The 25143-nt window shown below is 33.0% G+C and overlaps 2 protein-coding genes across 15 annotated transcripts; one reads left to right on the forward strand and one right to left on the reverse strand.

Moving 5' to 3' along the window:
- Nucleotides 1–2714: 2714 nt before the first annotated feature.
- Nucleotides 2715–16309, reverse strand: LOC144972479 (NADH-dependent flavin reductase-like). 7 transcript variants are annotated; one of them, XM_078913739.1, is made up of 12 exons: nt 15329–15374; nt 14843–15095; nt 14418–14570; nt 14030–14146; nt 11259–11388; nt 10253–10316; nt 9794–9877; nt 9385–9533; nt 7958–8107; nt 5893–5932; nt 4716–4906; nt 2715–3920 (listed from the first exon to the last, which is right to left on the reverse strand). In XM_078913739.1, the coding sequence occupies exons 3-12, from the start codon at nt 14527–14529 to the stop codon at nt 3887–3889; spliced, it is 1071 nt and encodes a 356-aa protein (XP_078769865.1). In that variant the 5' UTR covers nt 14530–14570; nt 14843–15095; nt 15329–15374; the 3' UTR covers nt 2715–3886. The 7 variants fall into 7 exon arrangements, with proteins under 7 accessions (XP_078769865.1, XP_078769864.1, XP_078769862.1 ...); XM_078913738.1 differs by lacking the exons at nt 14843–15095; nt 15329–15374 and adding an exon at nt 16210–16309; XM_078913736.1 differs by lacking the exon at nt 14843–15095 and having other exon boundaries at nt 15329–15371.
- On the forward strand, nt 15407–23923 carry LOC144972482 (rRNA methyltransferase 2, mitochondrial-like). Of its 8 annotated transcripts, none has more exons than XM_078913749.1 (3): nt 15407–15482; nt 18995–19397; nt 21725–23923. In XM_078913749.1, the coding sequence occupies exons 2-3, from the start codon at nt 19082–19084 to the stop codon at nt 22159–22161; spliced, it is 753 nt and encodes a 250-aa protein (XP_078769875.1). In that variant the 5' UTR covers nt 15407–15482; nt 18995–19081; the 3' UTR covers nt 22162–23923. The 8 variants fall into 8 exon arrangements, with proteins under 8 accessions (XP_078769875.1, XP_078769873.1, XP_078769872.1 ...); XM_078913747.1 differs by lacking the exon at nt 15407–15482 and adding an exon at nt 15626–15739; XM_078913746.1 differs by lacking the exon at nt 15407–15482 and adding an exon at nt 15629–15739 and having other exon boundaries at nt 18415–19397.
- The last annotated feature ends 1220 nt before the right edge of the window (nt 23924–25143 follow it).

A 25143-nucleotide genomic window follows, 5' to 3' on the forward strand; every position in this document is an offset into this window, starting at 1 on the left:
AGATTTTCTCAAGATTTATAGTCATTGCTCAATATCCCTTTATTCTGTAACAAACGAGGCACTATTTCCCTGAGCCACCAACACTGCATATGAGTGAATTTAAGAGATAGCTAAGAAGGACCTATTACTATTAAAATTCAAAACTCTCCCAGCTCAGGGGGTAACATTCCCTCGCCTCGAATCCGCCATTATTTATATGAGTTGCCCTCTAATTAATATATAGAAATCTGGAAAGTTGTGTACTTTGCAGAGGTAGATAAAGAAGATTATACCAAGTACACAAACCCTCCCCTCCCCCTCTCACCCATCCCTATCTCCAAAAAAAAAAAAAAAAATCATTAAATTAACCTCCCCTCACTGATGTACAGGATGGCAAGACTTATTCAAAGACAGTTAAGTAAAGGCCTACTTGGTGCAATCCACCTAGACCTATAGGTTGATTTGCCATTAAAGAAAATGCTACCTGCTGTCGGCCTCCTCTATTGTGCAACCAATTACTGAACAGACAGATAATCAGATCAAACAGTTCGCAATTGCCTTTGTGATAACGGAGTACTCGCCTATATGCATGTTACAGTACCCGTTCTAACACAACGTTATCGTGAGGCATGACTTCAGTGGAGCAGAGAATATTTTTAGTGAACATTATTTCATCATAGGAGACACGTTCTGTTTAGTGATGAGTCTAATTTTTAGCTTAAACCAACACCAATAAAAGGAGGCAGGCATAACTGAGAGGAAATTAACGTTATGTCCATCAACGAAGCTCCTCAGCATTGAAGTGGGACTGTTATGGAATGGGGAGCCATCCATTATTCTGGAAGGATCCTTTAATCAACATTCAGGGCCTTCTTCATGCTGAAATCCTCCTTCCTCATGCCCTTCCTTTTCTGGACAATGCTCGACCCCACTCAGCACGCCTAAACACAAATTTTCGGACATTAAACAACACAGACATTCTTCCCTGGCTATCATTGTCACCGGATATTAACTCCGTAGAGCATAACAGTTATCGCCCCTGTCAGCTCTGCAGAACTGTTTCAGACAACATTCCACAGCAGAGGACACACAACATACTAATTTGATATGTGGTGATCAATGTTTAATTTGTTAGTTTAAACTCTAAAAATGGTAAAAAAAACATTTATAAACTATTATCCAAATCTCCTTTGAATTTCATGTTTGTTTATGTTTTTAAGGGTTTTACGGCGCTTGCAACACATTTAGGTTATATCAGCGCCAGTAAAAAGAAAGAAAATGGGATAGTAAAAAGTTCTAGAATTACAATTAAAGCACCCAAGAAAAAGTAAGACATAGAGGAACTGGGGACAAATAGGGATCAGATGTAGATTCCAGGAGCATACCACCAAAGTACTTAGTTTGAGATCACATCTAAGTCTCATCCGGAAACAAGCACAAAATCCAACAAAGAGGAATACACTCATATGCTTACATTATACATTAAAAATAAAAATTACTAATACATAACAGAGAGCTGATTTACAAGGAAAAAAATAGCATCTCCCAAAACAATAACTATGCATTTGACTGTTTCCCTTCCAGCTAGGACTCCGGCCAGGGCCAGGACAGAACCAAGTAATCTCATTCCAAGACAAAGACAAAAAGCAAGTTGAAAAACAGTTATAAGGGGATAGAAGACACAGTATGTACCCCCCTGCCCACTATGGGAGGTAGGAACCCCACCCAGTTGAATTTCATGCTGATGGATTAATAATACCTTTTTTATTCAAAATTAAAGAAACAGACCATTTCAGCTGAAAGTACTTGTGGCATTTTTTGTTGTTGTTAACACTATAATAATAATAATAATAATAATAATAATAATAATAATAATAATAATAATAATAATAATATAATAATAATAATAATAATAATAATAATAATAAATGTACATTAATATAGCGCTTCACATTGACCATCAGTAAAAAACATTACACACTGCAGATCCGGACATACAAACAAAAGCTCACACGCATCCAATTACACACACACATCCATATACACACTGTACATAAATATATTACTCACACACACACAAACACACACGTAGACATATATATATATATACGGTATATATATATATATATATATATATATATATATATATATATATATATATATATATATATATATATATATATATATATATATATATATATATATATATATATATATATACATAATAATAAAAATAATAATACTAATAATAAAACTAATAATAACAATAATAATAATAATAATAATAATAATAATAATAATAATAATAATAACAACAATAATATTTTTTATAACACTGAATGTCCACACAAATGCTCAGGACCACTTTAGAAGTTCATTCAAAACCAACATCTGTTCATTATATTCATTGTTTCAATTACCCCTACCCTTCCTCATTATACACAACAAATCCCTCCAAACAAACTGACTCATGCAAACTTCTCCCTAAATCACATACGTTAATCTCGACTTAGATAAAAAAAAAATATCGGAACGTTTTTCTATACCTTTTAGAATGAATATGAAATTTGAGTTATAAAAGATAAAAATATAAATAAAATATAAAAGCATGGCGTGGTTTGATAACCAATTCATTCATAAGAACCCTATCTTGAGATATGTTATGAAAAATTCGTTATCAGATTTTTTTTTTTCTTCTGAGGACAGCTTTTTCCTCAGGATGGAGCCTAAAAATATTTTGATATAAGACAATTTAGTCCTTAAGACCATTTAAGAGGAGTCTTAGATAATTGACATTGAGTGAAGTAAAACACAACAGCACTGTGCCTTTTGTGTTCCAGTGAGTGTAAAATCTAATTATCATTGTATCACATGTGCATCCCCATCTAATAAGGCTGTCTTCATTGATTAAACATGTCAAATTATATTGCACTTTATACGAGGGTGGGCTGAAAAGTTTTTGCAATTTCCGTAATAACTCCATCAATTTTAGGAATATTTTGTTAAACAATATATCAAAAGAAAGCTTGAAATCTCAGCTACAGATTGCATTTTTAAAATAGTCACCGTCACAACAAATACAGAGCTGTCAACGCTGCACCATTTGACGCAATACTGTCAGCAAAAACTGATGTCCTCCTTCTCCACACCAAAATCGGACAGCACCTTCACGTCTTTGTCACTTTCATTGTGGTTTCCTTTGAGATACTCCTTCAATTTAGGAAATAAGAAGAAGTCAGTTTCTCTAACATACCAATTCGAGGCACGTTCAAGGCACTTCAGGGCTTTCTGCAATGAGTTTTATCTTGAAGTTGTGTTTCTATCGGGTCTCCTCCTTCCACAAACCTTACTCCTCACCAAACAGTGATATAATCAACACAAGCATCACCATAAACACACTTTATTCTGATATGAATTTTAATGGTTGGACAACCTTCAGCATTCAGAAATTCAATAACACCATATGCATGAATCAAATATCTTTTGGTGCAGCCATTTTCATCTTTTGTTTTGACCAAAGTTGTTGAGCAGGTAATAGGACAAAAGCGATTCTGTCATGCAAAGACATCAAAGACCTTAGAAAGTTTTACACATCAAAGCCAATTGGTTAGATAGTTTTTATAACAAAAGCTAAGGTTCTAAGTTAAATATCTTTGAAATAATAAGGAAAATTGCAAAACTTTCCAGCCCATCCTCATATACCATATAAACATCTTCTCGCACGGAAAATCTGACGTCATAATTTTGGTGAGCTCTCTTCCGTGACCTGAGACCTGTGATCTCACTGTCCTTGGCCTCGAGGCCCACACCAGTTATAATAATTTAGTCCTGGTATCCCCTGAGAAGTAGTTTGCTTTAGCACCATTAGGACGTTCCATGCTGTGAGTCATTATATGTATGGTTGATACTAAGGCAAGCTCTTCTTGTCTGGCCTGATGAATCTGATAAGAAGGAAAGATAATATCTATTATTTCAATTTGATAAGATAGCAACTAAAAAACAAAATAAAAACAGCAACAACATCACCACTACCACCACCACCAACACCAACAACAACAGCAACAATAATTGGATATATTGGCTATTGCAGTTAAGAAAAAAGGTTCAAGCTCTCAGATGGAAAATCGAATGACTGCAATCTCAGGCTTTCTAATGGTAAATGACATGAATCTGTTATATCAATATTTCTGACAGTGAATGAAATGACTAAGACTCTCTAGTGGTAAATAAAATGACTGTGATATCAAGTTTTCTGATTGTGAATAAAAGGACTGTAATAATAGGCTTTTTGATGGCAAATAAAATGACTGTGATATCAAGCTTTCTGATGGTAAATAAAATGACTCTATGATATCAAGCTATGCGGAATATCCCAGCAAAGATTTAGGAGATTTAATAGATTTCGATAAACAGAGTTTAGAAAACATTTTCTAAAACTGAGATTTATATAAACCGCATGTAAAAGTGTGGATGTTAAAGTAGATTATGATATGAAACAAGGGAGCCAGTGAAGATCATTTGGAAGACCTGAATCAAAATGAGTTATGCCTGACATTTTCCCCAGCCTCCACTTACATCCCACAATGTTTGGGTGGTGCGGTCAAATGTTAGATTCGGCCAAAAAGTACAGCATACTAATCACAGGGTAGCAATCATATTATTATTGTCCAATTCATAGTATTAAGACCAGAAAAGAACTCTGGCAAACAGACAGGAAAAAAATTAAACTTATTAACCTGTATTTAGCTTCATCTTGAAAGAGAACTTCTTCACTGTAATATTCCAGCAAGAGATCTTTATTCATAAGATGGTCATGTTGAGACAGAAAGTCTTCAAATGAATCATTTGCGTCAACACTCTGAACAATAGCATCAGATACAAGGTGTATAAAAAACATGGTGATTGTCTCATGATATCCTGTCTTGATCTGATGACAAGAAAAATTTGAAAATAATGGCAATGATGATGACAGTAATATTAATAGTAATAATCATCTATAAAATAATGGAAGTAAGGGGATGTGACTGCAAAACAAAGAATACTTAAAGGATATTTACAGGACAATACAAAATTCTAACAGGTTTTAAAATAGTTACAGAGACTTGGAAAAGTCTTTTTGGTCATATTTGACAAACAATGTTACAACAGAACACTGAAGTGAAAAAGCGCTTTCCTAATTTTGATGACAACAAAGTAAAATTTCTGAACTGAAACGCAAACGAAACATAAAAGATAACAATCAACAGTATGGTACTCAACAAACATTCAATAGGGATTACTCATATATTTATTATTATTATTATTATTATTATTATTATTATTATTATTATTATTATTAATGGAGAACCCGCAATATTTGTGAAGAAATAAAAGCGATTACAAACAGGCAGTCATCTTTTATATTTATTGTACTGTTGTATTGTGTAAATAAGCTAAGATCAAGGTGAATCTTTTTTTAGTCAACGGTAATAGAATTACCCTTAATTTAAGAAATGTTGGCAAGTTACCCATACATTAATCTGTAAAAAATAATTTTATCATTTTTAGATTTGCCAGTAATTCTGTGCTGATGATAAAAATTTAACATTGGCTTTACAGAACGATGGTGACAGCCAACCCTATTTATTAAAAAAGAAAAGATAGATTATTATAAATTGAGAGTAACAAGAGAGGTTTAGAATTACGCCATCATTTTTTTGTTGCGGATGTGCTAGAATTGTGTAGAATCAATTATACTTGCATGTGCAAGAAAGCCAACTGTCAATTCTCTAAGAATAAAACTAAATAATGAAAACAAAAAAAGCAAAAATATATTTGTTTAAAGCTTACAAACAAAAAATAATTTAAAAATAAATGAAAATCTGTAAATTGGGGACACAAATTATAATCAAGTTGAAATATGTAAGTACATACCTTGTCAATGTTTTTCTCATTGAATTTCTGTATGCCCAACCTGAAAATAACATTATAACAGTGACAAAAAAAACAACTAAAAAAACATAAAAGGTACCTGCATTTCCCTTCTGACTCCTTTGTTTATTCAGTAGTGATTGGTTATTTGGGTTCGTTCTGGTGGAAAGTACTTTGAGATTGACTAGCATCTTATCCACAGGCTAGCAAGCAATTGCTGTTGTGTTTAATGCTATAGAAACTTGGATAAATTGTGGTTCCATGGGCCATATGGTTTTGATGAATTAGTGCACAGCCTTTGGAAAAACTTGTATTTATTTTAAAACTTGGCCAGAAAACTTGTCCTTCAAATATCGATTGATTTAAATTACCATCATCTTGGCAAAAATTCTCAAACCTGGGACTTCGCAGATCCCAGATTTGAGAGTTTTTGCCAAGATGATATGAGGTAATTTGAATAAATCGATATTTGAAGGTTGAGTTTTCTGGCCAAATTTTTAAATACATGTTTTTTCAGAGTATGGCAGTTAACAGGTTTAGGGGCTTTTGTGTGAAGTCTATGCCATGGTATTTATGCACTACAAGATAAAGCATTTTATCATTTCTTTGTGGATGAACTATATCATACTGGAAGGATTGCACAAGTTTCTCTTTTTCCACACTAATTAATTGTATTTTTCAAAGTTAGCGCTTTTTCTCTGGATGTGGAAGCAGAATGTCTAAATTTGTTTCTATTTAGTGTAGAAATAAAGTATTTCCAATACTTCTACTTGAGGCTTAAAAAAAAAATAATTCAAGAAATAGTCCTTCAGAGCCATAGGGCTAATGGAGCCAGAGTTAATTCTTGTTTATTTCAGGAGACAATAACAATTGCTTTCTACCCCTAAAATACGATGCTGATTTATAGCAAAGTATTTTCTGCCAGACCTGACAGATCCAGATGGATATTTTGGTCGGATAAAATCCTCGACTTTACCCTGGATGAAAAATTGTCTCTTTCCATGCGAGGTAACTGCTCTAAAATTAAGCATTTTGGGACCCACTAGATGCATTTACCTTGATCATTAATAATTCTGGTTAAGATAAAAGAAACGAGCAGAGTACTTTTTCAAAGGGCAGTATGTCACAATGAATGAACCAGATTTTAAAGTTGGAACATTTTTTACACGAAAGAAAATTAGTATCACTAATCTAATCTTGCTAGACCTTAAATTTTTTTTTTTTTAAATTACGCACCCCGAAATATTTCATTTTAACAAAAGTGATGAAAGTGAAAAAAAAATTATTAAAAAAAAAAGAAAAGAAAAAAAATCCTTGTTATCTCCTCAAAGTCTCATGTGGGATGTTATTTTTGTACAAAAGGTGCTGTGGTATGACACTCGCCACCTGACGGGTAGGTCCCTGATTCGAGTCTCGCTGTGGATATTACATAGTTGAGTACTTAGAAGAAACTTGTTATTCACATTCCCTTACTGTCTTACTTAATCAGGTGTAAAATGATAAACAGTATTGCCTCTGTCTAATAAATTGCACAATATAACTCTTTGCACCATTCTTTGTCAGACAAAACCTGATTGAAAGATGTTCATTAGAAAAAAATCATAATTCAAAAGTAGGCAATGGTTTAAACCTGATTATTTAGGTCACTGCACATGTCACTTATAATTCTTTTCCCTATAAACCTCCTTTATAAAAGTTTAGAGTGTTAACTCTTTAAAGTTCAATATCAAACAAAACTGTTTAACTGCCCATTAAATTATTGTGAACACTAGAAAAAATGACTTTTTTTCACAGTAAAACACCCAAACTTCATATAAAAGTTGAATATATGCTTTAGTTTAAACAATCAATAAAAATAATTGATGTTGACCTCATAGGTTTCCCCTCTGGCAACAGAGCATATAAATGATAATTTGATGTAAAATTGGATAATGAGTGTCAGCTCTCACATATATTCTCTTAATTAATGTTTAATCAATCAATTATCAATAGCATTGGTAAAGAGGAAACACGAAACATCAACGTCAATTGTCTTTGCTGACTTAACAAGGGCTTCAATGTTTCATACTTGATGTAAGGTACAGCTCCATCCTTTCCATATTCCTTGATGTAGTTCCAGGCCATTCTGAGATGAGCCTCATGAGTCCAATTTTCAAATGGCAATGTTGTGTCTTCAAAAGCCTTCAGGAAGATTTCGTCTCCAACAGAACGGAACTTCCTGGGCAAAAGAATCAAAGAAAAGAGAAAAAAATCTTTTCATTGAAATTTATTTTTAAGTCAAAACTGCACGGAAGAGGACTGTTAACACCACACCAGTGGGTTGGATTAGACTGGAGTTACACTAAACCACAGCCTCCAGAAGAACGACAAACACTATGAGAGAAAGATTTGCATAATTTCGTTTCAAAAGTTTTAAGGTACTTTATGGTCATTTCAAAGTCATGAAAAAGGATGGGCAGTTGAAGTTAGAGTCCAGTTCCTACGACACTCTTAGATCTCAGACAACTAAAAAAAAAAGGAAGAATAGTTGTAGATCCCAGTGACTAGCTATCTCTGTGTTCAACCTAAGGCCATCCAAAACCCAACGCAGATGTCAGATTCAGATCCTCCCCAAAAGAGAAACACTCAAGAGTTTGTAATATTACTAAAGTTAGTGAGAGAGATGATATATAGCGAGGGGGAAAAAAATCAACTCCCATCGAAAAACATACTCACATCTAACTATTAACCAGTCAAGGTGTGGGAAATATTTATTTTTTTTGGACTACCTTAAAATTATAGTCGGGTGCTGATCATGATATCAAACAAGCACCCTTTTTTTTTTCAAAATTATAAAAATAACCATAATTGTCATGGGTCAAATAAATATTGTTTTTATTCTTCAAGCACAAAATCCATCACTTTCTATAACCAGTTACTAATTTACACTTGAGTCAAATGAGTTTCTGTTAGTAAACTCAAACACACGATTAATCACCAGATTATCATCCAACTATACCCTGCCCGTGTTCAACATACTTGACATCATGAGCCTTATCCAAAGTTCACCAGGTTAATGGACAACTTTCCAAAGAGCTAAAACGGGACACCCTAATGCCAAATACCATCATGGCCCAAAAACAGCAGAATATTTGGACAAATATATTATATAATCTAGATTTAGGGCTTTATATATTTCTTGTTCTAATTTTCTAGTAAAAAAAAGATAATCCTCGGGCATACAAGGGGCATTTCTACACATACAGAAAGTCTAATATTTTTCTTTGAATTTTTTGAAGATTGCCAAATCGGGACAGTCATGCCTTTATAAGGACAGTTAGCCTCTATGAACGTGAGATCGAAATGCACTGCCAAATGGCAACAAACAAGAATCAGAACATCCGATTAGTGGGCATGTATAACATAGTGCAGCACTCATCATCAGCATGATGGTGATAGCTGCCAAGAAGATAAAGGAGACCATACTGTTCAGACATCATCTTTAGAGACTCTGACCTGGTGAAATAGATGAGGGGTTCTTGTAGGGTTTCTGAAACACTGACACTGTTTACATTTCCATACCAGACTGTGTTGTCACCCACTTTATGACATGAATGTGTGTCACACAGCAGGACGGCCAAGGACCCAAGAAGAATGGGAAGGGACTAGACAGAAGAGGGAAAAAAGTAATTATCATAATGCAAGTGTATAATAATAATAATAATAATAATAATAATAATAATATAATAATAATAATAATAATAATAATATAATAATAATAATAATAATAATAATAATAATAATGATTATAATAATAATAATGATTATAATAACGATAACAAGATAGTTTTGACAACAATAATATTTTAACTAAAATCTATCTGTTTTGCAAGAGACATATCATACTATGAGGCTGTATCCTTACCCCATCTCCTTCCACATGTGGAATATTATCAAATTGGCAAACATCAGTCAGACTTGGTTTGGAGAAATGTATGCCTTGGTGGATCTGGTTGATATTAAAGTTGGACAAGAAATAATTCACTTCAGGGTATTGGCTGTAACATTAAAGATGATGATGATGATGATGAAGATGATGATGAGGAGGAGGAGGGGGAGGAGGAGAAAACTTACAAACAAAACTTAACCTAACCTTCCTCTGATAAATGACACAACAAAAGTTATCAAATTGTCCGGCTATGTAATATATATGGTTTAAATCAAAGCAATGTGCGTGTGAGGGCCTGTGAGTTTTTGCGTGTGTGTGTCTGTCTGTGGTGTATGTGTTTATCATTATGAAAAAAAAAATAGGGAAAAGAACAATATTTATCGTAAAATATAACTGTTACAATAAACTTTCAAAACTGTTTTGGAAGCACATTACCTGGTTTTGAGCTAAAACATGCACAGCAAATTTGTTAGAATTGTTGAGTACATTATCCATTCGACTGTGGAATTAATACAATAGAAATACAAAAATATAAAATAAAATATGATATTATGTTCAATAACAGAGCTGTGTATGCAAAATTTTCTGCTACTATGTCTACTAAATACTACTCCAATTGTGAGTATTTCGACTTTACCTGCACTGAAGCTTTTCTCTGTATTTTTTCATGGCAGACCTTAAATTAAAAATTCTCTTGGAGGTATTAATGAAATCCATTTTATTATAATAATAAATAATAATGCTAAATACTTCTAATCGCACATCGCCTCTCGCTGGATAGAGGGCTCTGGGTGCATTACACAGCAAATGTAAAATAAAAATAAAATAGACATCACAAATGTTTACACTCTAAAACTAAAATGCTGTCCTCAAGATATGTGTTTTCAAATGTTTCTTATAATATTAAGAAGCCAACATTAAATCTGGAGACACTTAAAATAATCTTTACCAGACATTTAAAAATTAAAAATTTTCACGAATGAAAAGACAATTTAAATTTAAAATACGCATGTTAACTCAAATGTATTTAAAAGCAGTTCAGACAATTGTGCTTTTAATATAACAATTCTTCTTTAACACAACATTTCACAACTTAAAAAATATCATCCATGGTGAAATGACACACTAAAAAACAACAACAAAAATAACAAGAACAACAATAGCAATGTAGTAGTAGTAGTGATAATATTAATAATAATAATAATAATAATAATAATAATAATAATAATAATAATAATAATAATAATAATAATAATAATAATAATAGTAATAATAATAATAACAATATTTTAATAATAATAATAATAAATAATAATAATAATAATAATAATAATAATAATAATAAAAATAATAATAATAATAATAATAATGATGATGGTGATGATGATATTAATAATAACAATAATAATAATGTAATAATAAATACAATAAAAGCATTTACCTCCCATGACTGAGACAGAATGAAATGATGGGAGGATTGACAGACACACTAGAGAAGGAACTGCAGGTCACGCCCCTCTTCAGCCATTTGCCAGAGTCAGGCTGATACAAGGCAGATGTCACAACCACCACTAAATAAATAAATCAATATGATTACTTGTCACTTGTTTTAGGCTTTAATACTGTGGTGGAAATCTAAAAATACCCATTACTACCAATATGCTAAGTACTTTTTCACAATTTAATCATTTTGGAGTGATGTATCTTAAGCGCATCACCTGACCACACATTCAAATTTTATAGATCATTGTCACTCATCCAGTCACTGACTATGACCAATGTCACTTGACACCTTTTTATAAAAGACAAGACACAGTACCGACTCAGACATCCAGATACTTCAGTAGATTGATTAATAAACATAATAAATATTGCATTTTCCCAGGCTTGGGACCGGCATGTATGCAATTGCATACAGGGCCACATTAAACATGTTTTGTTTTTGTTTTTGCTTGTTTTTATTTGTTTAGATTGTATATTTATTTGTTGTTTTTTTTTCTGTGTTTTTGTAGTTGTGCATTTAAAAAATAGTGACACACATTAGTGACTTTCATGTCACCATTATGTGTAAATATAAAAAGAATTCATCGATCACTGTCTGTTTTTGTCTGGAGGAGACAATATCACACACCATCAGTCTATTGTATGGCCTATCTAGAGCATTCATTGGTTGAAAAGCAAGCATTCTCCTTAGCTACATGTCATGTGAGTATGGGATATCATTTGTCAAAGAGCAAGCATTTTCCATTGGTTACATGTCGTACAAGTATAAGATATCGTTGACCAAAAATCAAGCCATTTCATTGGCTATGAGGACAAATTTCATTGGTCGAACAGTTAGCAGTTTTATAGGACCAGAAATTTCAATGTCGCTATTCAGGGTTTTTGCTAAAAAGTATGTTGCTATAGTTTTTTATTACGAACAATAGACAGCAAAAAAAGCAGGACCTGACCACCATGTCACTATTGAGGGAATGTTGCTATAACGATCGTCCTCAATTGACAGATTGAAGTGGATGAACATTGTGTTGGACACTTAGCAACAATCATTTAATTGGAAGTGTCAAAAAAATGTATGGTATCTACCACAGGTGTCATGATGATGATTCTTCCAAGGATTCACATCTTGGCATGAACCTTAATAGAGGACAATGTTTGACATTGGAATATCAGTGGAATTTATGAAGAAACTCCAATGACACAGAACTCTACAGGTCTCCAACAGATTATAATGCAAGGACATCAGAGCTATTCATTACCGCTATCACTATCAGGAAGAGTTAGAATGCTTGTATGATTGTGCTTTTGTAATTTTCTTGGTCAGGCCAATAATATCCATCTCTGCAGTATGTGTCCAAATGTGATCGATGGCTTTTGAAATGGGCAAACTTGGATTTCATGTAATTATCATGACCAAAAAATTGTAGCGTTTATTAAATTTGGAGTACATAAAATCAAATTTCCACTACTCTTTGGCTATTTGCACTGAATGAACTGCAACATGAGTTAGGTACTGCTGATAGCTGCAACTGTGGAAGTGTGGGTAGACTGTAGACCTATGACATGCAGAGAGAGCATGTTTCAATAGCGTTACCTACAACATGACATGACCTTAAGAAAGAGACAAAAAAGTAATGAAATTTTTATGAAATACTTAATTTAACTTTTTTTTCATTTACCTGTCATAAATCTTATGGAATTTAAAAAAAAACGTAATACATCAGTTACAAATAAAAAAGATATGACCAATTTACAGGATAAAAAAGTATGAAAATTAATATCAAAATAAAATATAGGCAATCTATATTTCTTGGACAGGATGTACAAAGAGTAAATCTTTTTTTAAACAATAGATCTATTTGTACGCCGTGTTATTCCTTTAAAATTGCAACCTTCAGTCACAATACAGATACAACAACAAAAAAAACAAAAAAAATTTAACTAAATTGGTCAGCCAGGTGGGACAACTTCACTGTATTTGGGTAGCACTGTACATGTAAAGTATAAGATAAAAATTAGGTGCTGATGTGACAATTACAAAGGAGGCCCCAGTAATTAAACCTAGTTCAATTCAACATTACCTCATAACTTTTTCAAACTAATACATACTCAGTTTCAAAAGTAGGTTCAGGGTCAAAACCTTTAAGTAGCTCACAAATGAATTCAAAAAACCACAGAATAAAGCTTGAATTTATGATAGACAGTTCAGAGCTCTCACAGTCAGTAGGTCACAAGATTATGCTACCTGGCGAGCACTAGGTCAACAGCTACTGAGAGTGACAGGTCAATTCCATTAAAATAACCAAATGAAATAATTTTTAGTCAATTTTAGTTATAATCTTAAAACAAAGTTATGCTTTCTTATTTTTCTGACTTTTTAAAAATACATAAAATGATTTTTCTTTCCATGGGATGTGTCAAGGTACACGTGAGTTATTGTAAATCAAGAAACAAAATTTCCTCACACTTTGTGCCCACTTAACTCACACATAATACAGGGAAAGTACTGAACTTTTCACACTATGCTACAGATGCCGAGATACAGTCCTGCTCCATTGGTCTTAATAAATAGATTACTATTGCTACCACTAATAATGGTACCTAAAAATATTTAAGGATTTCAAATAAAATAAATCAAGGGAAGAAACAATTATAAAACAACCAATACTTTGGGAAAAAACCCTAATGTTGTAGCTGGCGATGACATCATACCTTGCTGTGGAACTTTTCGCATGGCTAATTTAAAATATTCACTTTTGTTGTACATCTCCTTGCCAGTGAGTGTTTCGTTGCTCCCGAGTAATGCCTCAGAACTATCATGACAATAACCTGAGGTTTGAAAGTTGGATACAAATCATATATACGAGTTTAATATAAGATAGATCAAGAAAAGATGAGATTAGATAAATAATTATAATCGAAATAAGGAAAATCAAAAGTATACTAGTCCAAGGCATACAACAATGAAAAGTAATCCCCCTCTCTCTCTCTCTCTCTCTCTCTCTTTCTCTCTCTCTCTCTATCCCCCTCTTTCCCTATCTCACTATCATTCAATCAAGCAAATAATAAAATAATAAATGTAACAGATGATTAAACTCACTTGAAAAAATTCGTTGAAAATTCATTTTATTTAATAAATTCTGCCTTGGCCCAATCGCAAAGATTGCAGAAGAAAAGCAAGAAAATAGACTGTTACTTAAATGGGTCTTCATGTTTGTAATCAGAATGAAAGATCCTCCCCTAGGTCCACAACCTGTGGATGATTTAGAAATAATAATAATAATAATAATAATAATAATAATAATAATAATAATAATAATAATAATAATAATAATAATAATAATAATAATAATAATAATAATAATGAATTAAAAGATGTAAACGGGAATTGTGCCAAATGATAGAGCGTTTAATGCCTTTATTTTAGTGTTTAATTTATCAAATTCTGTAAATACACTAGAATCCCACAGGTGAATGGGAGAACAGTACACAGATTTATCCCATCATTTAAATTTAAGTACCTACACAATTTGTCTATTCCCAAAACCGGTTTGAAATAAGCACAGCCTATAACTTTCACTGTGTATTTTTCCTTGCTGTGTGATACCTGTATGCAATTGCGTCATTGAATTGAGATGACTTTGATATTGAAATATCACACATTATTAAATTGCAACTCCTCAGCCTCAATCAGTTCAGCAGCCCCAGACTCAGTGTCACGGGTCATTTTATTATTATCTCAACATAGCGAATGTCACCATGATCCTCAGTCTGCACTCTGCTAATAATAATAATAATAATAATAATAATAATAATAAATAATAATAATAATAATAATAATAATAATAATAATAATAATAATAATAATAATAATAATCCACTAATATATTATACAGTGAATCTAAAAACTTAAAATAGCACGCAGTGTTTTTTAGTCTAAAGAATTAATACTATGGACGAACTTTCTGAATTCAACTGCATGAAAGATACAAAATAAAAAAACAAACAAACAAGAAATGAAAAGGAGCCGAAAGTAAAGGTGAACTCAACATGAATCGAAAGTAAAAGTTGAAAATTGTTTTGAGAAAAGATTTGCCAGATCATTTATGTAGTACTCCACTACTAAAACAAAAATCCCAATATTTTTGGAAGATAACAGTTAAAAGTATCAATATTTCCTGCTAAATTATACATTAAATTACAACAAAAATCTTAAATGACTTACTCCAATGCTACGAGTATGAACATTGCTTTCACTATGTCTTGAATTCAATCGTTAATTATTTTTTTTACAATGTTCATTTTCATTGGTAGCATTACCAATTTCGAGGAACCTATCAGTTAAAATTCTACTTTCACTTTAATTTTTGTTGACAGTTGATACGCAGTTGAAGTAGCTTGATGCGGCGGGTTGATTATGATGTGAGACAGATAATTTAATTATATAATTCAGTCCACGAACCTTTTTGCTTGAAACGCACAGAGGTGAAATGGTCTCGAGATGTGACCTAAATATTTTTATTTTTTACTCATGCCTGTGCCCCCCATGGCCATGGACCACGATCTCGATTTTCTCAGATTGCTTTTTTCATTGTGATATTCTGAAGTTGAAAATGACAGTGAAAGGAGACTTTACATTAACAAACACGTACAGAACAATTGAAAAGAAGTATTGAAATTGGCTGCGGCTATACATACGGACTCGAGTCTGAACAGTCTCCCATGGCTATCTCAACTGTGCAATCAATAAGTTCTTAGGATTCGAATCCGAATAGCTCCCTGGCAGTAAATTTATTTTAGTGATTGACAATAAACATACAATTGATGCGAATGAAAATAACAATAACGTTATATTAACTAGACGTCTATCAACAAACAGTCTAAGTCTAAACCTGCTTTATTTGATGAGAAAGACAATATCAGTGATCAGTTGGAAGTCCAGGTAGAAATTAGCAACTGAGGTCCAAATGAAAAGCTTTTCTAACAACTTTACACGATGTCCATATAGAATCAGGACAAAATAACAATATTCTAATTGTGGTAGACAAGCAACAATCCTTCGACAGTATGACGTAAGGGTATCAGCTGTGTGAGTCTGATACGGGTGAAACAGAATTTCTTCTGACATCTTCTTCTGCTTTCTTTCAGTTCCACAGTTCCATCCTTTGCCTCCTGCCCGAACTGTCTCCCTTCTGTGTTTGTACACGCACATTCAAGTTCAAGGTACTCATGGCACGCACATTGGAGTTTGAGTCCGAATAGCCATGGGAGACTATTCAGACTTGAGTCTGAATTGCCACTTCACTTAAGATTCGTTATTACAGTTATAAATAATTTCATAGTATGAATCCAATGTCATTAGGTTGGCCTGGCCTAGCCCTAGGGGCATGGCGTACTAAAAGAGTCATTATTATAGTAGGGCTATGCCTAGGGGACTTTCTTTTCCACTTTTCTTATGCATTATTCCTTCTTCAGTTTATAAATATCCCCCTCCATCACTGTTCCCTGGAACAAACGGTTACCTCAAACTCGTTCGAATGTCCTGTATTCTTTGTTACCATTCCATCCCTTCCTCGAACTAATTTTAACCTTGAACACGGTTTCCTAAAACTAAGTTCACCTGGCCAATGTTAGAAAAAAATTAGATTAATTAAAGTTTTCAATGCCATGCACAATAAGCATCATCAGCATTATAAACACAACTACTACAATCTCTGCATCATAATTACTAATACCTCTACCACAACCAACATCTCATCATAACTACTACCACCAGCACTACATCATCATTATCATCATCATCATCATCATCATCGCTATTACAATTACTCACACCTCATACCACGTCATCATCTAAATCATCACTACTGCAACCAAATTATCATTATGATCACTATCATTACAACTATTCTACCGACAACCACCACATCGCCAATATTATCACCAATACTTCCACCAAATTACCATTGCCACTACCACCACTAAAACTATCACAACATCATCATTAAAACTACATATGTATTACTTACCACTGCTGCAATCATCACCACCTCCACCTCAGCCATCACATCATCATAATTGCTACAATCACCGTTACCATTCATTACTAGCACTAATATTTTATTATTATTGTTATTTTGCAACCATTCAATCATTGCACGGTTCTGTTAACCTTAAACAATCAAGAAATATGATGGCAGGATTTTCGAAATTGTTAGCTTACCTTTGAAAGAAAATTAATTCCCCCCAACTTTGACCCCTGGTCTCAGATCCACAATGAAAATAAGGTTTAACAAATGTTGAATTAGTTGTCCAATACATCACCAGTTGAAATTTGCAGAGTGAGAGAAATGCGTACAAATTGCCAAAGTGAAAAGTGTCTCAAAACCAAATGAAATTAAAATTTTGAGGAATGGCCTGTTTTTGTTTGTCAGGATAATAATAATAATAATAATAATAATAATAATAATAATAATAATAATAATAATAATAATAATAATAATAATAATAATAATAATAATAATGATAACAATAATAATAATAAAATAAAAATACTTTATTCATCCCAAAAATTGACTTATGTTGTGACTAATACTTACCACAGTTCTCAAGCTAAAAAATTCCTATGCAGTTAATTAAACCGTCAATTCTACAGTAAAACCCACTTATAACAACATCTCGCTCATAACAACACTCTGTCAAAGTCTGTTTTTATCCTATTGTAATATTAGTAATTTGATATCTATTACAACAACTTATAATTTAACAAATTCCACATATACATAGATAGATTTGAAAATTTTGATAACAGATGTTGGTATCTAATGAAAACAGTTGCTGGCCAACCAATGAAATCAACGCTTTATAATATGGTTTTAATGGCCATTCTGAGAGGGAATAAGTTTGAATAGCCATCCAATAAAATGACTTTTGCGTACTAACCAATAAAATCAATGCTTTTTGGGTGTGACATACAATGACACTGCTGACTTATTGACCAATCTGAGAGTGCTAGCTACCAATAAATAAATGAGACACATGACAGTCAGTCTGCAATAAGAAATAAATTCGATTTACTTCCTCTCGTTGCCACACAGGTTGCACTGCATGGCACCATTACAGTGGAGTGACATACATATATACAACAATGTCATCACAGGGTGCTATTGGAAAAGACAACATTACAATGAACTATAAGAATACTATTGAGGAATAACCTTTCGTGACAATCAGTTCTTATAATGTGAAGTACTTCCCTTGTTACAATGATTTCTAGTTATTTACGTATAGTATTTAAACTTCCAAATTTGTTAATCATAGTAATTTAGTATCAAGCTACACTAGAATTCAATGACAGATTTGGTTCTGAATTCAGATTTTGACTTTGTGACACAAATGTACTTGAAATGAAAGAAGCCATCACCAACTCACCACCTCGTTTTATTCTCTTCTAGAGATTAGTCTCTTCATAAAAATTAAAAAAAAAAAAGATTGAAGACTACAAAATTTATCCCTATCTAAGGGTCATTCTCTTTTTTTGTGCTGTCATTGTCTATTCATTCATGAAGACGGAGTAAGGAAACGTGACAAAGGAAGTCCTATCTAGAGACGGCTTGAGAGAACACACACATACACACCGACACACACATGATAACTGTGTGTTTACTATTTTTGCAGTTGCTTTGAATCCAAATCAAGTCAAATTACCCACATTTTAGTTGTCAATAAATCAACTCAGAAAGCTGTAGCTTATTGATTAAAACAATGTCCTCAGTTATATTAAGCAAGAGAGTTTTCAATGTAAATTTTGGAAACACCGAGAGATGTTTCACAAGTGGACTATATCATAAATTGTATAAGAACAAAACAAGTTCAAATCAATGGCTTTATCGTCAAAACAAAGATCCCTTTGTAAAACAAGCATTAAAAGATAACTACAGGTGCAGAAGTGCATACAAACTGATTCAGATTGATGATAAGTATCGATTACTTCATCCAGGAAAAATAGTTGTTGATTGTGGAGCATCACCTGGATCTTGGTGTCAAGTTGCAGTTCAGAGAGTAAACTCCGCTGGCACAGGTAACAGTGTATAATCATGTTTAATAAATAAAAATTGTGGCTCACCATCTCAAATAGTATTATGATAGCGTGTTGTTTTGATTAACAATTAATCAAAATGAAACTTAGATTAACTTTACATGGTTTATTTGGGAGCATTGGATATTGTCTCTTTGAGTGACAAAAACCCGCTAGAACATCACATTTCTTGTGGGTTAATTGGTGTGACCCTGACATAATGTTGTTTTGTTGAGACTGTATAGCACATTTGTTTAGAGATAGAGACACAGTACGACTGAATGTTTTTAATGCTTTTGGAAAGTTGGATCTTGAAGGGCTTTTGCTGTCAATAAAATCTGAGATTGAGATATGCATTGAATTTCTGGTCATATTCTAAATTTATCGTAAATGATGCGGAGTCAAGTGGATTATCAAAAAAATCGAAGATACTTGAAGAAAAAGACTTTGGTTCCATTTACTACTAAGTCATATTAGGGAGCGTTCACATATTACGTCATCAGCTAGGGGGGGAGGGGGGGGGTCTACCAAATGTTGACATGTGTTGACATGGGGGAGGGGGGGGTCAGACCCAAGATGATGTCATCAAAACATAGGCAAATTAGGCCTGTTTTATTAAATGCGAGAGCTTCAAAAATGGCATTCCAAATAAATTAGCAAAAAGGTGAAAAATTGATTAAATGATGGAAACATCAAAACCGATTGAACTGCTCAAACTGCTTGCTACCATTCAGTTTTGATTCTGAAAAGTTTTCTTCATCAATCATTTGATTTGGTTGTGTCTAGTTTATTAAATATATTTTGGAGTTTTCATCTGAAGAATGAGTAATAGTATCAATTAATTTTATGTTTGGAAATTGAAACAGAAATTAATTCCACTAAAAGACTAATATGCTATAAAATAATTTGCCTCCTATACTATTTTAAATTACACTTTCTGAAATTTTTTTAATAGCACCTGCACCAAGTAGCCTAATTTAAATAATGTTTGTTAGATTTTATCTTTGCAAATTTAAATTTTATGTCCCCATTGTATCGTAAAACATAAATTATCAAGTTTCTGAAATTAATAAAATGTCTGAATGTGTTTTATCAAACGTTGATAATCAATGTTTATGGTTTGAAAAACGAATAATAAATATTGTGAAATTAAAGTTATCTTTTAGTTTTTATTAAATTAGATGACGTCATCATCTGTTTGGGGGGGGGGGTTAGGTCAATGATGACAAGTGATGACTTGGGGGAGGGGGGGGGGGGGTCTAAAAAGGGCAAATTTTTGATGACGTAATATGTGAACGCTCCCTTAATGATGTTGATGACCATCTAATTCCAGGAATAAATTGAAGATAGTAGTCCCTCAGAACTATAACTATAAGGCCGTAGAGCTGGAGATTATCCCAGTCTCTTTACCTTAAATCGAGCAACGATTGCTTGTTACTATTTGGATCGGAAGCTTGTCTATTTCAAAGCATTCTCCATATCCTCCAGATCTAACAGGCTGATGCAAGCCTACTGGCATCACCAATCGGAGAACGGATATAAGAAAGTTTCCATACATTAATTATAATTATAATAATCATCATCATCATCATCATCATCATCATCATCATCTTCATCATCATCATCATCATCATCATCATCATCATCATCATCATCATCATCTTCTACCTCTTCTTCTTCTTCTTCTTCTTCTTCTTCTTCTTCTTCTTCTTCTTCTTCTTCTTCTTCTTCTTCTTCTTCTTCTTCTTCTTCCTTCTTCTTCTTCTTCTTCTTCTTCTTCTTCTTCTTCTTCTTCTTCTTCTTCTTCTTCTTCTTCTTCTTCTTCTTCTTCTTCTTCTTCTTCTTCTTCTTCTTCTTCTTCTTCTTCTTCTTCTTCTTCTTATTATTATTATTATTTTTACAATTACTACTACTACTACTACTACTACTACTACTACTACTACTACTACTACTACTACTACTACTACTACTACTACTACTACTACTACTACTACTACTACTACTACTACTGTTTCTACTAGAATGAGGAGCACAAGTTTTCATTTGGCGCATCGCCTCCTTTAAATCACCTATCTAAATCACATTTAATCAGTATTTCACTCAGAATTTTAGGTTGATATCAAAAGCTGGAATGAGCGAGGCTCTTTCCTGTTGCAGTAGGTTATAACATTTATTAATGGAAAAATTCTTATCTTAACTTATATAAAGTATCATTACAATATCACAGCGCATACTTTTTCTATGTTTTGCGGTCACATGATCATAGCTCCATTAGTATTTAGATTATTATTGTAATACTATTATTATACTTTTAAAAATTTATCTTTCAGATCCAACAAAACCAGTCGGAAAAGTGATAGGAATAGACCTTGAGCATATATTACCTATAGAAGGAGCTCATCTCCTTTCATTCTGTGACTTCACTCAACGAAAAACTCAAGATGAAATAAGACAATTATTAAATGATCAGAAAGCTGATGTCATCCTCAGTGACATGGCACCTAAAGCCTCCGGGATGAAATCTTTTAATCACCAGTTCATCATTGGTTTGTGCTTTTCAGTTTTACATTTCAGTCTTGACATATTACAGCTGGATGGTTCTTTGTTGTGTAAATTATGGATGGGAAGTGAACAGGAAAGATTTAAATCAGCCATCAATCGAGTGTTTCGTAATGTCAATTTCATCAAACCACAATCAAGTCGCACAGATTCTGCAGAAATTTTCTGTTTGGCACATGGGTTTCAAGGAATTCCTGGTAAATCTTGACATGCAGAGGGGAACAACAAATCAGAGACCATGATACATGACATTGCAGGATTTTATTTTCTTACCTTTCTGGTTCTATGGGCTAAGAAAAATGCTCACCAATTCTGACAACCAAAACAATAATTAACAACAGATAAAACTATGTGTAACCTTAACACACTCAACCCTAACACCGACTATATCCGTAGTATACCCAGGGTTACTTTTACCCCATGCTTATTTATTACATTCTTCTGAGACAAATTATAGATGTAGTAACAAAGCTAATGTTCTTAATTGTTACATGTTAATGGTAGTTGAATAAAACTATCTATGTACATGCTCATTTTTAATACATATTTAATTTTTTTCAATATTGAAAAGTAGCAAAAATCTCTAGGATTTTGTGAGTTAAACGTTTATCTATAATCTATGAAAATGAATTTAGCGAGAGCGGAACACTTCTCTGATGGCAACAGTGTCACCTATGTGTTCTGGACATAGGGTTGATGGAAAACAACACACAGTACTTAAATTGGCATAAGTAATATTTAGGGTTGGTATTGTCTCTGTGGGGTTTAAGTTCTATAGAGAATCATTGAATCAACTCCATTACTTCTCAAAAATACATGAACAAGTGTAGTGCATACACTACTCTACACGTCCCGTCTTATCACCACACCGCAACAGGCTGAAGCCACAGAATTTCAGAGGGAAGTTAGAATGTTTCAAATTTTATGATATTATAATAAACTTACACCTTGAGCTTCAATGCCATAACCAGTCATGTTGGTTAATTTGACGAGATATGTGAGGTATGGGAATAGTGAGGGTGTGATTCCAAGCAACATATGGTACTTCATCACTTCACATTGCTTTGTTTTATTGGCCAGGAAAATAGATCTCAAGTACAAGGGTTAAAAAAAAAAACTACACAGGCTGTGAAAAGCACTATTTTAAAAGAAAAGGCATTTCAATAATTTAGGTACCTCGAAAGAGGGATATAGCAATGAGGCTATAGCATTAGAGCCTCATCAATAATGACACGCCTGTCTGACTGTCTAATACTAGTATTAATAACAATAACCGTGGTTCCGTTTCATTGGTGCCATTTAAGAGAAAACGATACTTGTACCACCAGAACAACTATCTATCTACATACAGAACAAATGCTAAGTTTTACAGGATTTGGATAGGTATTAAATTACCAGACACTATTTATTTTATTTTTAAAGATATAATCATTCCAAATCATGATTTTACTTTTAAATTTTATTTGAGTTGCAATCATTATGTCTAGTTTTGGTATTGTCACCAACGTGATATTATTTTCCCATCAGGACATTCTTTAAGTTGTAGACAGCTGCACATCTGTTCTCTTAGGGGTTTCATTTTAGACTTTCTCGTGTTATTTTTTATTTTTACATTGAATTTGGCACTAATACCAATATCCATTATTCCTGGAATAATTATAGCATACCTGGAGACAATAATTTTGTTACTTATGCCAGGAAACATTTGACAATGAGGGATTGTTACTCTCCCCAAATGGACTTGTATGTTGATTTTTTGCATCTATCATTATGATTTTTAGTTTAATATATTTGCACTGATTGTAAGTAAATAACTGTTGCTTTCAAACATGTCCCCGTAAATATTTCTGATATGGTTGTTTTCATCAAGCATGCTCTATACTATAATCATGTAAATTAACATCATTATCATTGTTCTCTTTGTATTGTTTAATACGTTTATCAATCTAAATAAAAGAAATTCCATAAATCAACGAATCATATTAAATAAAAGAGAATTCATATTAATTGGTTCGTTATTTGCTTTTTGCAAAGTTCTGTATACTATTACTTGTAGGTACTTATGAATTTTCAATTAGTTTTTTTGAAATTGTGAGGAATTTTTCTCCAAAGAAATTTTCAGACATGTTTTAGCGGTGATAAATTCTTGTTTCAATTTCATCATATGTAATCATAAACTAAGTTCACAATTGAAAGGAGTCAAAACAACTTCCATCATCCGACATAATGACAAAGAGTAATTAAATTCGTTTCATGTTAAGTTGAGGCTATAGATTCAATAACCTACACCTAATTCATCTCGACATAATACCGCTTCAAGACAGTGGGTCACTGTACTTGTAAGGCGGGTTTATTCGACCTTCCATGATGGATGGTAGTGATTCCATTACGTTTCACAAAATAATGAAAGTTTCAAACCATCATTCGTTTCCTATGCGTGACTTACCACATCAAGGCAGTTGGTGGGAGGTGGGTGAGGTCCTGACCTCCCTTAATGGGAAGGGAGGTCACTTATTGTGTCTTCTATACCCTTAAGTCTGTTCTCCTACTTGCTTTTTGTCATTGTTTTGGAATGAAATTACTTGTCCGAGTCCTTGGCTGAGAGGGTAACAGTCAAATGTATAGATAGTTAAAGTTTTGGGATATTTGTTTGATATTTTATTTCCTTGTGAATCATATCTGTTATGTATTGTTATACATGTATTTATTGTTTTGAATGTATAATCTAAGCATTTGACTGTGTTCCACTTAGACCTGGGTGGGGTTCCTTACCTCCCATAGTCGGCTGGGAGGCACTTGATGTGTCTTCTATCCTCCTTTGTCTCTTTTCCTATGTGCTTTCTATCCTTATCTTGGAATGAGATTACTTGGTTTTGTCCAGGTCTGGCTGGAAACCCTGGCTAGGAGGGAAACAGTCAAATGTTAGAGTTTTGGGGGATGATTTTTTTTGTCTTTTTAATCATCTCTCGGTTATGCACTGTATGTAACACTTGAGAGTATCCCTCTTTGTTTGGACTTGTGTTTGTGTCTGGATGAGACTTTTAGGTGATCTCAAACTAAGTATTTTGATAGTCTGCTCTTGGAATCTACCTATGTTCCCTATTTGAACAAATTTCCCTTTGTCATACCTTTTCTTGGGTGCTTTAATTGTAATTCTAGAACGTTTTGATATCCCATTTTCTTCCTTTTT

Source organism: Berghia stephanieae, chromosome 5 (genome assembly GCF_034508935.2).
Source record: "Berghia stephanieae isolate SIO BIC M18660-M18661 chromosome 5, UCSD_Bste_1.3, whole genome shotgun sequence".
Lineage (NCBI taxonomy): Eukaryota > Metazoa > Mollusca > Gastropoda > Nudibranchia > Aeolidiidae > Berghia > Berghia stephanieae.

What these genes read in the sequence shown, in the direction of transcription:
- LOC144972479 (XM_078913741.1), bottom strand. An exon ending in TTCTGTCTCAGTCATGGGAG is followed by an intron (nt 10,317 to 11,258) that starts GTAAATGCTTTT and finishes TTAATTCCACAG; the next exon opens with TCGAATGGATAATGTACTCA. An exon ending in CACATGTGGAAGGAGATGGG is followed by an intron (nt 9,534 to 9,793) that starts GTAAGGATACAG and finishes TCTTCTGTCTAG; the next exon opens with TCCCTTCCCATTCTTCTTGG.
- LOC144972482 (XM_078913749.1), top strand. Translation starts at nt 19,082, where the DNA reads ATGTCCTCAGTTATATTAAGCAAGAGAGTTTTCAATGTAAATTTTGGA. An exon ending in AGTAAACTCCGCTGGCACAG is followed by an intron (nt 19,398 to 21,724) that starts GTAACAGTGTAT and finishes TTTATCTTTCAG; the next exon opens with ATCCAACAAAACCAGTCGGA.